Here is a 13,390-nt window from a genome sequence, read left to right as displayed (position 1 = left end):
AGCAGGCTGTCTCACTCAGCACTGTCCTTGCTTTTCTGAGTGGAGGGAAGACTGGGCCCACCCATCCTTGTGCGTGTCTAAAACACTGCTGCTGAGACAGTCAGTGCTGATGACTCTTAAGACACGAACATGATCTGCACTGCTCAGATCCCAAGCTTCTGCTTTCTCGGATACGGCACTAGGCTGCCAGACCAAGCGAGGGTACTGTGGGCTGACAACTTGGGTAAATATGGCGCTTCTACCTCCTCCTCCCTGCTGGGTTTACACTGTGGAGAGGGTTGGACAGCTTGTTTTCTTTCCCTGGAGCCCTCTCTCTACACTCCTCTCCAGCTGCCTTCTTCCCCACCCCCAAAAGTAATGTGATCTCCCAGGCCAGTCCCTCTGCTCTGCAGATTCCTTTAGTCTTAGGGAAAGAGAGGAAAGGCATTAACTGTTGGCTTCCCAGTACCAAGTTAACAAACCCCGGTAGCCAAGCACAGTGCTGAGCTTGAAGCAAAAGGATGATAGGGTAACAGTGTCTACTTGGACCCCTAAGTTCCCCCATGAGACATCTTATTTCAGAGATGTTTCCTTTTCAGTGTGTGTGTGTGTGTGTGTGTGTGCGCCTGTTGACATAGAATTCATGATTCTCCTGCCTTAGTCTTCAGTATGTTAGGGTTTAAAGGGTTGTGCCACCATATTGGCGATAAAGACTTAAATCTTATTCAATATTCAGGTCAGAAGAAAACAAACAAGATTTAGTAATTTGAAACAAAATTCTTTGGCCCTCACGGCAGAACGAACTCAAGTACAAGAACATAGACATTTGTGCAAGCCTAAAAATCACTTTAAGTTGAATTCGAGCTTTTGATTGAGCAAGAGTGTTCTATGCTATTTGTGTTATTGATATTCCTATTTACAGTTAAACTTTAAGGTGCAGATGTGAATGGAGTGAAGAACTTGGTCAGAATGATGGTCCTCCATCAGCAAAGCTGAGATCTGAGAGCTGTTCACTGCAACAGGTTTTAAATAATTTTTAGCCCAGTGTCCTTCTTGATCATACACCACACATTTCTATGTGTGTGCATGTGTGTGTGGTTTGAGTTAAGGTCACAGGCCAACATTGTCTTCTCCAGTCACTCTCATCTTATTTTTTGAGACAGGGTCCTCACTGAGCCTGGAGCTCCCAGGTTGGACTCGATTGGCTGTCCAGCAGACCCCAAGGGTCTTCCTGGCTCTACCTCTCAGACTTCCCACCATGCTCAGCTTTTCGGTGGGTGCTAGAGGTCCACACTCAGGTCCTTGCGCTTTCATGACTAGTCTATCTCCTCACTCCCATCATGTTCTTTTTTTTTTTTTTTTTTTTTTTTTTTTTTTGGTTTTTCAAGACAGGGTTTCTCTTTGTAGCCTTGGCTGTTCCTGGAACTCACTTTGTAGACCAGGCTGGCCTCAAACTCACAGAGACCTGCCTACCTCTGTGGGATTAAAGGTGAGCCACCACCACCTGGCACCCGTCATGTTCTTTTAATTATGGGATCTAGTGGACATCATCTAATGAGGACAACTTAACAAGGGGATTTGGGGATTTGGGTTCCATTCCTGGTTCTGCTACCAACATGCTGTGTGGACTTGATACAAGTTGTTTAACCTTAGCCACAGCTGTGTTGCCTGTAAGATGCACAAAACCATTTGTGAGAAGTGAATGTTTCCCCATCCCTTTTCCAAACACACTGAAAAGACAGCAAGAAGATTTTGTTGGTTTGGAGACAATCTCACTATGGCGTCCAGCTTGACCTCAGACTGATGGAGTCTTCTGACTCAGACTCCTGAGTCCTCAGTTTATAAGCATATGCACCACATAGATTTTTTTTTTAAACTGAAGATGTGTAAGGACAAAAGGAACCCAAAAGGAAACAAGAGTGAATAACAAAAATGACAACGTTTTTAGGAAACTGGAGGCAGCCAAGAGTGGTAGCAGACTTACGAAAGTGCAGGATCCTGCACTCGGATTTCTGAGAGTGAGCCCTTAAGATCTGAGCCGGCACACTGGTGGGAACAGAGGAAGGGTCAAAATCAGAGGTATTAGGACCGTAGAGGACAACCTGAAAGAGGGGTGTTCAGAGTTCTCACAGGGCTCCCCAGCCCTGCACAGTCAGGTGACAGCTACTCCACCTCAGCCACATGTGATGGAGAGTTTCCCATGAGGCTGTGCACTCAGGAGCCTGATATGCAGCCTGGATTCAGGTAAGCCTGTGGTTGGTAACAGTAGAGGGTCAGGATGGGGTCTGTTGTTGAAAGTCCACACAGAGGTGGGTTCCCAGCCCCTCTTCCAGTGCCTGCTGGACAAGGCCTTACCTGGGAGGAGGCTGAAATACTCCTTTCTGGGGAGAAAAGAAAAGGAACAGCCCCAGAAAAGCACCCTCTAGAGACTAGCACTGGGGCTTCCCTCTGAGTCCTCAGGTGTGGGCCCTTTGGGACACAGGACTTCAGCCGTAAGTCCTTGTAAATAATGAGTGAGCAGCCAGATTTCATTGTCTTTTGGAGAAGTCTCAAGTGGTAATGAAGAGTAAACTGGACACACAGAGGCAATGCAGGAGGAGTTCAAAAGAATGGTTCCTCACAGTCCTCAGGGACAGCACAGCCTCCAAGAACGTATTCCAAGAGAGAAATTAGTGTTTTTGTTAGTGTTGTTGATCTGTTGTTTGGGTAGCAGAGTCTTCTATGGCCCAGGCAAGCCTTGAACTCACTATGTAGCTGAGGCTGGCCCTGAAGTCCTAAGAATCAGTTTTTTTAACTAATAAAAACCTAGCCTGGGCATGGTAATACATGTCTTTAATCCCAGCACTTGGGAGGCAAAGGCAGGTGGATCTTTGTGAGTTCAAGGCCAGCCTGGTCCACATAGTGAGTTCCAGGACAGCTAGGGCTATGTAGAGAGAGCCTGTCTCAAAAAACAAACAAACAAAACATTATAACCACCATTTAAAATGTAACAGAAGACGAAGTCAAACTTACCTTAGAATGTAGAACATAGAGACGTGGACATGGAAGACAAGGGAGACAGGAGGTTAGAGGTGCTCTCCCAGGGCATCAGTGCCCATCTGGCAGGAATTCCAGAGAGGGGGAATTAAGTTGTTGTTTTTTTGTTTTTTGGTTTTTCGAGACAGGGTTTCTCTGTGTAGCTTTGTGCCTTTCCTGGGACTCGCTTGGTAGCCCAGGCTGGCCTCAAACTCACAGAGATCCGCCTGCCTCTGCCTCCCGAGTGCTGGGATTAAAGGCGTGCGCCACCACCGCCCAAAGATTTATTTATTTATTATGTATACAGCATGTATGCCTGCAGGCCAGAAGAGGGCACCAGATCTCATTACAGATGGTTGTGAGCCACCATGTGGTTGCTGGGAATTGAACTCAGGACCTTTGGAAGAGCAGTCAGTGCTCTTAACCTCTGAGCCATCTCTCCAGCCCAAAACCTTTTTTTTTTTTTTTTTGGTTTTTCGAGACAGGGTTTCTCTGTGTAGCTTTGCGCCCTTCCTGGGACTCACTTGGTAGCCCAGGCTGGCCTCGAACTCACAGAGATCCGCCTGGCTCTGCCTCCCAAGTGCTGGGATTAAAGGCGTGCACCACCACCGCCCGGCGGAATTAAATAACAGTAATAACAACAACAAATAGAAGTTAGGAGACAATTATAAGGAAAAAAATGAGCTCAGCAGTTAAAGATGCTTACCGCACAAGCCTAGTGGCCTGAGTTCAATTCCCAGTTCATTTCAACTCACATAGAGGTGGAAAGAGAGAGCTGACTCTACAGAGCTGTCAATCAACCTCCACAAGCACGCTGTGGCACACATACTGTCTCCTAACGATTTTATTTTATTTTTTTTTCCTTTTTTCTTTCTGATATAGGGTTACTTTGTGTAGCCCTGGCTGTCATGGAACTCACTCTGTAGAACAGGCTGGCCTCAAACTCACAGAGATCCGCCTGCCTCTGCCTCCCAAATGCTGGGATTGAAGATGTGCACCACCATTGCCTGGCAGATATATATATGTGTGTGTGTGTGTGTGTGTGTGTGTGTGTGTGTGTGTGTGTGTGTGTACATACATATACATATACATATACATATACATATACATATTCCCACCCCACCCCCCGAGACAGGGTTTCTCTGTGTAGCTTTGCGCCTTTCCTGGATCTCACTCCATAGACCAGGCTGGCCTCGAACTCACAGAGATCCACCTGCCTCTGCCTCCCGGTGCTGGGATTAAAGGCATGCGTCACCACCACCCGGCTCTAAATGACTATCTTGTAAACTTAGAAAACAATGGAGAAATGTCTTCAAAATTCAGAGAAGTTACCCCCCCCCCTTCCTTTTTTCTGCTTCCTCAGTGCTGGGACTAAAGGTGTATGCCACTACCACCACTCCATGGGACATTCCATTTAGCCTAGGATTTTATACCCACCTAGACTGTCACGATAGTATACCAGTCTCTTTTAGACTTGTTTTACCCAAGAAGCCACGGGGTGATGAATTCCAGGAAAATGAGGAAGTAAGCCCAAGAACAACTTTGAGAAGGCTTGAAGTGTTTCAGTATTTGGGGAAGTACTGGGAAGTTTTTGACAGATCTTTGAAGTATTTGGGAAGAAAGTAATAAGTAGGAAATAGGAAATTAAATTTTGTTGTTTGTTTGTTTGTTTGTTTGTTTGTTTTTCGAGACAGCGTTTCTCTGTGTAGTCCTGGCTGTACTGGAACTCCCTCTGTCAGTCAGACTGGCCTTGAACTCAGAGGTCCACCTGCCTCTGCCTCCTGAGTGCTGGGATTAAAGGCATGGGCCACCACTGCCCAGGGACAATTAAAAGAAAGAAGGAAAGACGAGGGGGAGAGGAAGGAGAGAGAGACAGAGACAGACACACGATATAACTAATACCACCAAGGAAAGTGTAATGAAGCATTCATCGCCTGAGTAGGAACAGTATTAATGCAAACCTCACCTCTCCATTTAACCAAAACTCTTGATGCCACAGCTGGGAGGGTTAGGCCGAAGACAGTGTAATGCTATTCTAATGAGTAGGTAGGTGATGTGTAGACTCAGCCCAGAAGCAGCAGGTGTGGAGCTTAGACACCCAAAGGAAGCAGCTCTGTGAGCACACCAGAGTGGGCTGCAGGACTACTTTTGCTCTCTGTCTCTGTCTCTCTTTCCTCTCTCTTTTCCCTCTCCCCTCCTCCTCCCTCTCTTCTTTCTCAATAGGTTTTCAGTATATAGCCCTGACTAGCCTGAAATTCCCTGTGTGACCAGGCTGACCTTGAACTCATAGAGCTCCACCTGCCTCCCCTCTGGAGTGCTGGAATCAAAGGTGAGCACCACCATGCCTAGGCTTAGTTTTAATATTTTCTTAAGACTATTAAAAGAATCTTCATGCTGCTTGATTTTTTTTTAACCAAGTATGTATAGTACTTTGATTAAAAGTAAGAAAATAATTAACATGAGCACACTAATATTATTCATTTTATCAAACTAAAAGATTTGGTTGAATAAATATGTCTATACCGTTTATAAAATAAAGTCATATATATGTGTATATAAAATGAAATTTTTGTTTTGTTTCTGAGACAGGCTCTACTTAGCCTAGACTGGTTGGCCTCTTGATACCCTTGCTTCCACCTCCCTAATTATGAGATTTTTCTAGAAAGAGAATTTGCTCTGGGCCCTCACTGAAAATCTCAGCCTAGACATCCCAAGGGATGGAGTCGATCAGGTGCATTGTTGGGATATGCAGGGGAGGCTGGTGAAGATGTGGGCTGGAGGGGCTGGGTCCCAAACTCCCCAACACTGGCTTTAGATGAAAAATTAGTCTTTGTGACATTTGAACCCTGATGCTCCTGACCCACGGCCAGTGACTCTTACCCTTCACAATGTTAACAGATCTCTTGTCCTTAGTATAACCTCTGGACCCAACATTCTCCTAGAGCTCACTCAGATTATGCCTTTTCCAGTCATTATTATTATTTTAGTTTTTTGAGACAGAATTTCTCTGTGTAGCCCTGGCTGTCCTGGAACTTGCTCTGTAGACCAGGCTGGCCTCGAACTTACAGAGATCCACCTACCTCTGCCTCCCAAGGGCTGAGATTAAAGGTATGTGCCACCACCACTGGGATTTCTATTTGTTCTTGATTCAGTGTTCATTTGTGCTCTCGACTTAGACCTAGTGCTCATGCAAGAGTGCTGTTCCCTGCTGGTGCAGGGTCCTCTGGGAAATGATGTTAGCAGTTCACCATGCACTTTCTGTGTCAGGGTTTCTGTACATTATTTCCAGTGTCCAGCCCACTCTTATGACCACAGATGAGGAAACTGCATTTGTGAATGAGGCTTGGGGAGTCCGCTGGACCCACAAGCATTACAGTGGCCTCGGAGGAAGAAGGCTAGGGACAGGAAGTACACAGGGCTGGGGTAAGACAGTCCTGGCAGGTCCTTGAACCCTGGCCAGGGTTTACCTTCTGAATAGCATCTGGGAGATGAGGAGAGAGCCCCTTGCCTGTATCCCAGGCTGGCTTTGAACTTGTGGCAATGTTCCTGCCTCTGCCCCCCAAGTGCTGGAATTACAGACATGCCCCCCATGCCTGGTATGTTTATTTTTCAGTCATTGGCTTTCTGCTTTGGGCTGATGGAGGTGCAGTCTCAGGCCTTTCTTCCTTCAGACGACTGAGACTGACTGTTTGCTTGTACACATTGCTCTTCCCATCTTGCCAGAGTTCAAAAGCTCTATCTGGAAAGAAGAGTTCAGTCTGTTGTTTTGGTGTGCAACTTGGCAATGGCCTCCATGATCACTTAGAGCATAGTGCCAGGCCTGTTGATGAATAGTTTTATATCTAAATTATAAAGGGTTTGGACAATTGATAAGCATTTCTCATTTAGAGAGGATTTTAGAAGATAAGGTCATTGTATCCATAAGAGCAGAATATTCGTAGCAGTTACTAGCTTTTAAAAACAAGCTTACATCCCAGTATGAAGTCCAGCACATGTGAATAAATGTCTGACTCATATTAAAGAGCAATCAATATTCAAGGATAGTGTTAGAATTTCAAAATGGCTTTTAATGTGTAGTTCTTGGCATTAAGCGCCAATCTGAATATAACCCTGTGATCTGATATGCTGTATGACGGACTTCATTATAGTCTGATCCAAGACCCTTGGACTTTCAAAATGGTAGCAGGACAGACAGATACTGCGTCATTTGTTGTGTTTGTGCTGGTGGCACACCTCTCAGTGTTACTGCTGGCATCATGTGGAGGTTGGAAGGTTCAAGACAACACTAGACAGCACCTGGGCTCTCACAGAAAATGGTCTCCAAGGATCAGGAAAGGATCCAGTTGGTGTACTTGCCTAGTGGTCTCCAGGTGGTGGCATGGCCTCAGTTCTGTAGGCCCCGCTGGGCGCTCCTGAGGCCTGACCTGCACCTGCACTAGTGGCTGGCGAAGCAGGTCCCCTTGGCGTCAGCAGACAGATTGCAGTGGGGATTAGCACTGGGTAGGGAGGGCACTTCCGAAAAGTGCATGACATCCTGGCTGAGAGGCCTGTGACAGACACAGACAGGGCACTGCTGGGGAAAGCTGCTGTTTTAGGCAGACCTAAGTGGAGACCTTGCTCCTTCCTTCCCTGTGCCTAGTGTTCCAGACACCCTGGGCTCTCAGCATTGTAGGGTAGGCTGTCCCCGCTGTCCCCCTTCTTTGTTTTTTTGAGAGAGGGTTTCCCTGTGTAGCTCTGGCTGGCCTCAAACTCACAGAGATCCGCCTGCCTCTGCCTCCTGAGTGCATATGCCACCACTGCCCAGCTTTTCTTTCTTTTGGAACCAGAGTCCCTTAACTAAGACTTTCTCTGAAACAGGTCATGACAACCTCACACATCCAGCTATCCAGTGCTTGAAAGCTAGGTTCTTAGTGAGAGGGACGCCTAACTCACTGATCAGGAGGCCAAACTTTGGAGCCAGGTAAACCCTGACTGAGTGCATGTCTTCCGGCTCCTGCCATGTGAACTTCTTGAATGTCTGTTTTCACATGAAGAATCAGGGTGATGATCTGACTTTCCTCCAGGATTGTGGTGTACATGCCCTGCGGATGACAAGGCACACGGGAGTCCTTCTCATAGAGGACCATCCTGGTACAGGTCGGCTCTTCATGTGCTAGAGGGTGTGGACCAGATTTTTAGTTATGTAACATTCTTTCATAAGTTTATTTTCCCTTTGTCATTGGAACTTGGGTGGCTTTTTATTAAATTATTGGCTGTAGTTTGGGGTCCTTGTTTCCCATCAATCTAGATTTTGAATCTGTGCCAGTAGGCCACTGCTGTGATTATTGCTTAGTTCAAATCTTGTTGGTAACCTCCTCTAGCTAGCGTTTAGGAAAGTGTAAGAACTCAACGCCACTGATGGCCCATGGCGCCAAAAAAAGAGGGAAAGTTCTCCTGAAAATGAGGTCAAGAAGGGCCGCCATTCCAGCCCACAATGAACATTCACTATGGAGACGGAATTCCCTAAGTTTAAACTCACATCTCCAGGTCTAAATGAATGGTTGGAGCAGCGTCCGGTATTCGGTATTCCTGTGGGTTCCAGCCCTGACTGTTCACATTCCTCAGACACCCACTTTAGGCGTAATCACAGTCGCTCCCCGAATATAAACGACACTAGTCTTGGTAACTCAGGAGGAATTTGCCTTTCCACCGACCTTCCCCGACACGCGGCAGCTGGGGAGGGCGTGGGGCTGTTGCCTTCCCTTGGCCAGGAGGGGGTTAAGGGCCGGGCGGGGCGGGGCGCAGGGCCCTTTGTTACCGGCCTAGGCGGGAGGCGGGAGGCGGGCCCGGGCGCAGGCAGGGCTGGGAACCCGGTGAGCGCGGCCTGGCGGGGCTGGGGGCCCGGGGCGGCGGGGCAACGGGGCCTTCGTCGCGGCCGTGGGACCATGTTGGAGATCTGCTTGAAGCTGGTGGGCTGCAAATCCAAGAAGGGGCTCTCCTCGTCCTCCAGCTGCTACCTGGAAGGTAAACCCCTGCCCGGGCGGGGGACCCGCCAGGACTGTCCTGCGCACTCCCGATCCCTAGCCTCCTTCTGAGGCCACCTCGGGCACTCGCTGATCCAAGCGGACTTCCTGAGAGCTGTGGCTCTGGTGCTGGCGAGGCCCCAGCGCATGGTGCGGCTCCCGCCCAGAAAGTTTGAAAAAGCCAGAGAGCCACAGGCCTTAGAGTCCTCGTGAGCCCAAGTTGTGACGTTTGTACCGCTAACTGGGAATTATGTGTCACAAAGGTGGGCCTCCACCAAGTGCCGCGTACAAAGGGATCCCGCTCTACCATTTATGGGTACAGAATTTCGTGTGAACTTTCTACCCCCACCCCCACCTTTCTGCAGACCATGAAGAAGAAGAAGTCTTGGGAAGTTTCTCCTTTTAGGAGGGAAACAGAATGGTTTTGCTTGGTATTTCCAGAGGTTTGAGAGCATCCAGTTTGGTGCTTGGTGGGGGAGCCCCTTATGTTTAGTTCTTTGCATAAACTTAGAGCCTGCTTTTGCCTGCCTTACTCTCGGCCCTCTGATTCCCTTCCTGTGGTCTTGAGTGTTTGGTTCTAACCCGAAAGGATGACCGATGGGAGAGGATGAGTGGAGGGGGCTGGGGCTGGGCCTTGGCCAAGCCTGTTAGGACACAGTTGACCTCTTGTGGGGACTGTTGCCTTCTACAGAAGGAAGGGCAGAGGCACTCACAGGCACGGTGCCTGGGCTTCTGGTTGTTTCATGTAGGAGTTCAGATAGGAGGAAAAATGGCAAGTTTATTTTAGAACAACCTTGATTTCTACTGTTTTCTAGTCTTTCTCTTTCTAGAAATGAGGGAGAAATAGAGGCCCTTCAGTTCTCTAACATGCTTTTCTTTCCTTTTCAACTCTGACCCAAAGGCCTGAAGGGCCCCACATAACCCATGGCAAACTTGTATCCAGCACAGGTGGAGTGTGCTTCCCCTTTGCCACAGCCGTACTCAGGACTCTGTCCCTCTCCAGGACTTCAGGGGATAGATCCCTTAGAAGAGCCTCTTGTGGATGGCATGAGCTCAGAGTCTAACATTTGGAGGGAGGAGTTGGTTTATTTGTCCCCCAAAATTGGCATCTGAACAGCCAGAATCATCTTCAGTTAATACACTGCTTACTTTTTCCAAGTCTCTCCACATTCTGTGCACACCCCTCCCATCTGTATCCAGTTAGCGTGAGGCTCTATCATCTCCACATTCTGTGCACACCCCTCCCATCTGTATCCAGTTAGCGTGAGGCTCTATCATCTCCATTTTGAGGCCGCTGCTGGAGGCAGAGATGAATGGACTTTTGTAACTGCAGTTAGGTCACAGCACAGCTTTGCCTGGGTATCAGCTTGTTCCTGAGGGTAAAATGGGATTTAGTGCAGATCTGGCTGGCTTAATTATTGTTTTAGGAGGGAAAAAAAAAAATCTGTAGTCTTATTCCAGCAAGCCTTAAAGTGAATTCTAAAGTCAAGCCCCAAAGAAGTGTCCACACAGTAAGGCTTTTTCCAGGAAGTGTCTCTCCAGGAGTTCTTTCTGCTCACTGTGTTCGGAATTCTTGTTCTGTAGCTGAGAGAATCAACCCAGCTCAGTAATTATGTCTTAAAGACGGAAGTGCTGTCTGTCTCAGGGGATGAGAGCGGTTGCCAGCATCTGGAGAAATAATCCAGGCTTTTCTTTTCCTACTAACATCCTAAGTCAATCAATCAGTTCATCAACACCCACTCAGCGTCTGAGGGAATTGAATATGGTGAGTTTTCCATTATTACCAAATGCATGCTCCCTGCTCCTTGGGCCTAGCAGTCAGAGAAGGCATGGCCGACAAGGGCAGCAGTAGTTGTTAGGTGACTGTGGTGGGCCAAGCACTGTGTGCACTCCAGACGAACTAACTGACTAGATATCTCATCTTGTTAGGTAAGAAACTGAGGCACCAAAAGGTTGGGTGACATCCCTGAGATGACAGAACTAACAAGTGATGATGCCAGGATTTGAACTTGTGCCGTCTGGCTCCAAGAAATCCACTTTAAAAAAATAAGTTTGGGGCATTGGAACCCAGGGCCTTGAACTACATCCACAGGCCCCTCCCAACTTTTGAATTTTGAGCCAGGGTCTTGCCACATTGTCCAGGCAGGCCATGAACTCAGTCTCTAAACACAGACAGGCCCTGAACCTGGCATCCTTCTACCGCAGCCTGCTGAGCACCTAGGGTACAGGCTTGCACCACAGTGCCTGGCCTGGAAAGTCCACTCTTAGCCCCAAACTGTGGATCAACCATTTGTCTCGTGGAACACACTGTCTTCATTCAACAGCATCTTCACAAACTCCCAGCTAGTACCTGCCCTAGACCAGTCCTTCCCTTCTGCACCTGGCATGGGTAAACACCTACTTTCATAAAGCAGCAGGGCTGCTAGCATTTGTTTATGCAAACAGAAAAATACCTGTAAGGAAATCCTGAAAGAGTAGTTATTGAAAAGTAATTGCCCCTCCTGTTCTCTCCCAAGAGACAATCACTATTTTTCCTGTTTTGTTTTTCTAAAAGAAAAAGCATGCCCCTCTAGAGGTAGCTTACGTTTATAAGGAGCTTTGTGATGCTGGGATTTTACTCTCCGGTATCTATTCAGAATGACCAAAGCAGTTTCAGTCTTTGGTCCACTTGGAACCCCAGTCTTGTCAAGTCCTTAACCCTGGGCACATGAAAGACCGCGTTTGTAGTCATCCACATGGTGTGGGGAGGTCCATGGGCTCTGGGTCTGTGCTGGCTGCAAAGTGAACTCTGGTTGACCTCCCTCATTTATTTGAAGAGCCCACTCTGAAGCTCCTCAGCATGAGATCGTCCAGCCAGTACCTCCTGCAGTGCCAGCCACATTGCTGTGCTTTTAGAAGTAGGCTCTGAATAATCTCCTGAGGTCATCACTTGCTTCCCTTGTTTAGGAACAAGCGGATCCCGGGCTCTTTCTGTCACCTAGCAGACCAGTCTTTGTCATTTTGGGTGGTGTTAATATCATTGAGCTTTTATGATGTGACAGTATGTGACCCCAGACTAGTTCTCAGACTAGCCCTGTTGATGTCCCAAGGGAAGGCCACTAGATCACTTTTGTGGCAGCACTTAGAAGTTGGCGTTAGAAGCTCCCCCATGTGACTCTGACTTCCATTTCCTTTGTCCGGGTCAGGGAGACTTCCTCTTTCTAGCTTGTGGGCTGGCTTAAGGACCCGTGAGAACCCTTTTGACCACTTTAAAAACAGCTGAGGCAAATGCATGTGTTTCTGCTAACTGGGGGTTGCTCTCTGGTGCCCTCAGATATTGTTGGGCCTCCCTTCCAAGTCCTAGGAGCATTGAGCTTCCCCCTCTGAACCCTAGCAGCCTCTCCTCCTACCCTCAGCTGTGTTGACCTTCCTCTCCCGCCCGCCTAGGTCCCTGATGTGTAGACATGCAGTTCTGGAGCCAGGCATCCTCTCAGATGATTTAGGCATGGTGCTCTCTGAGCTGACATGCTCTTATTTATAAAACGAGGCTCATAGTAGTTTCCACCTCATTGTTGAGAGACATCATGTAAATTGTTCAATCCAGAGCCTGTCACGGAGCAAGAGCCAGCAAATGTAAGCTGTTGTTATTATAAATAGATCTTTAGCAATCTAAAATGGAGGCTTTACTGGTTTCTCTGATGGCTGAAGTAATGATAGAATAGAGCTAGACCCACCCATACTTTTTCTTGTTAATAAATTATTTTGAAATTTTAAAAATGCACATTGAATAAAACTAATACTTTGTCTTCTTAGATTTTTAAAAATTCCATTATTATCTTATGCTTTGTCTCTTAGATTTTTAAAAATTCCATTATTATGCTTTGTCTCTTAGATTTTTAAAAATTGTATTATTATCTTATACTTGTTTTGTCTGCATGTATGTTTGTGGACCACATGTGATGCCTGGTGCCTGCAGAGGCCAGAGGAGGGCATCTGATCCTCTGGAATTGGAGTTACAGATGGCTGTAAGCCACTGTGTGGATGCTGGGAATTGAACCTGGGGCCTCTAGAAGAGTAACCAGTGCTCTTAGACACTGAGTCATCTCCAGGCCCTCTCTTCTTAGATTTAAGTTGGAAAAATATCTTCCCTTCCTTGATCCTCTCCTTAGTCCCATGGTGAATATTTTAATAGTACATGAAGCATTCCCATTGATTTTTGGTTAGTATCTTATTTCTCTTCTGCAGAGGAAATATTTCTACAGCCCCAGGCATTTACAAACTAAAATCCTGTGCTGCTCAGAGCTTTTAAAAATTGAGTCATTGTAATTGTGCTGGTATAATCACTGGTCTGAGACAGACATGGAAAAATGGGAATAGACAGGTTTTCACTAAGCCAGGCTAGTGCTCATACTTGT

At 47.2% G+C, this 13,390-nt stretch overlaps 1 protein-coding gene across 3 annotated transcripts in view; it reads left to right on the top strand.

Annotated features, from left to right (window-relative positions):
* Abl1 (ABL proto-oncogene 1, non-receptor tyrosine kinase) overlaps positions 1 to 13,390 on the top strand; it is a 121,859-nt gene that overhangs the window by 67,360 nt on the left and 41,109 nt on the right. Inside the window, exon 1 of one of the 3 annotated variants that reach the window (XM_052726603.1) lies at positions 8,865 to 8,997. The exons of the other annotated variants lie outside the window; for them this stretch is intronic. Coding sequence (XP_052582563.1) covers positions 8,919 to 8,997 — 79 coding nt within the window. The 5' untranslated portion in view covers positions 8,865 to 8,918. Of the gene's footprint in view, positions 1 to 8,864; positions 8,998 to 13,390 lie in introns of those variants that run through there. 3 annotated transcript variants of the gene reach the window in all.

This window comes from Peromyscus californicus, unplaced genomic scaffold (genome assembly GCF_007827085.1).
Source record: "Peromyscus californicus insignis strain IS unplaced genomic scaffold, ASM782708v3 Scaffold_7__1_contigs__length_154581171, whole genome shotgun sequence".
Classification (NCBI taxonomy): Eukaryota; Metazoa; Chordata; class Mammalia; order Rodentia; family Cricetidae; genus Peromyscus; species Peromyscus californicus.
The sequence above is the reverse complement of the archived record's forward strand: the minus strand, read 5'-3'. Positions and strand labels throughout refer to the sequence as shown.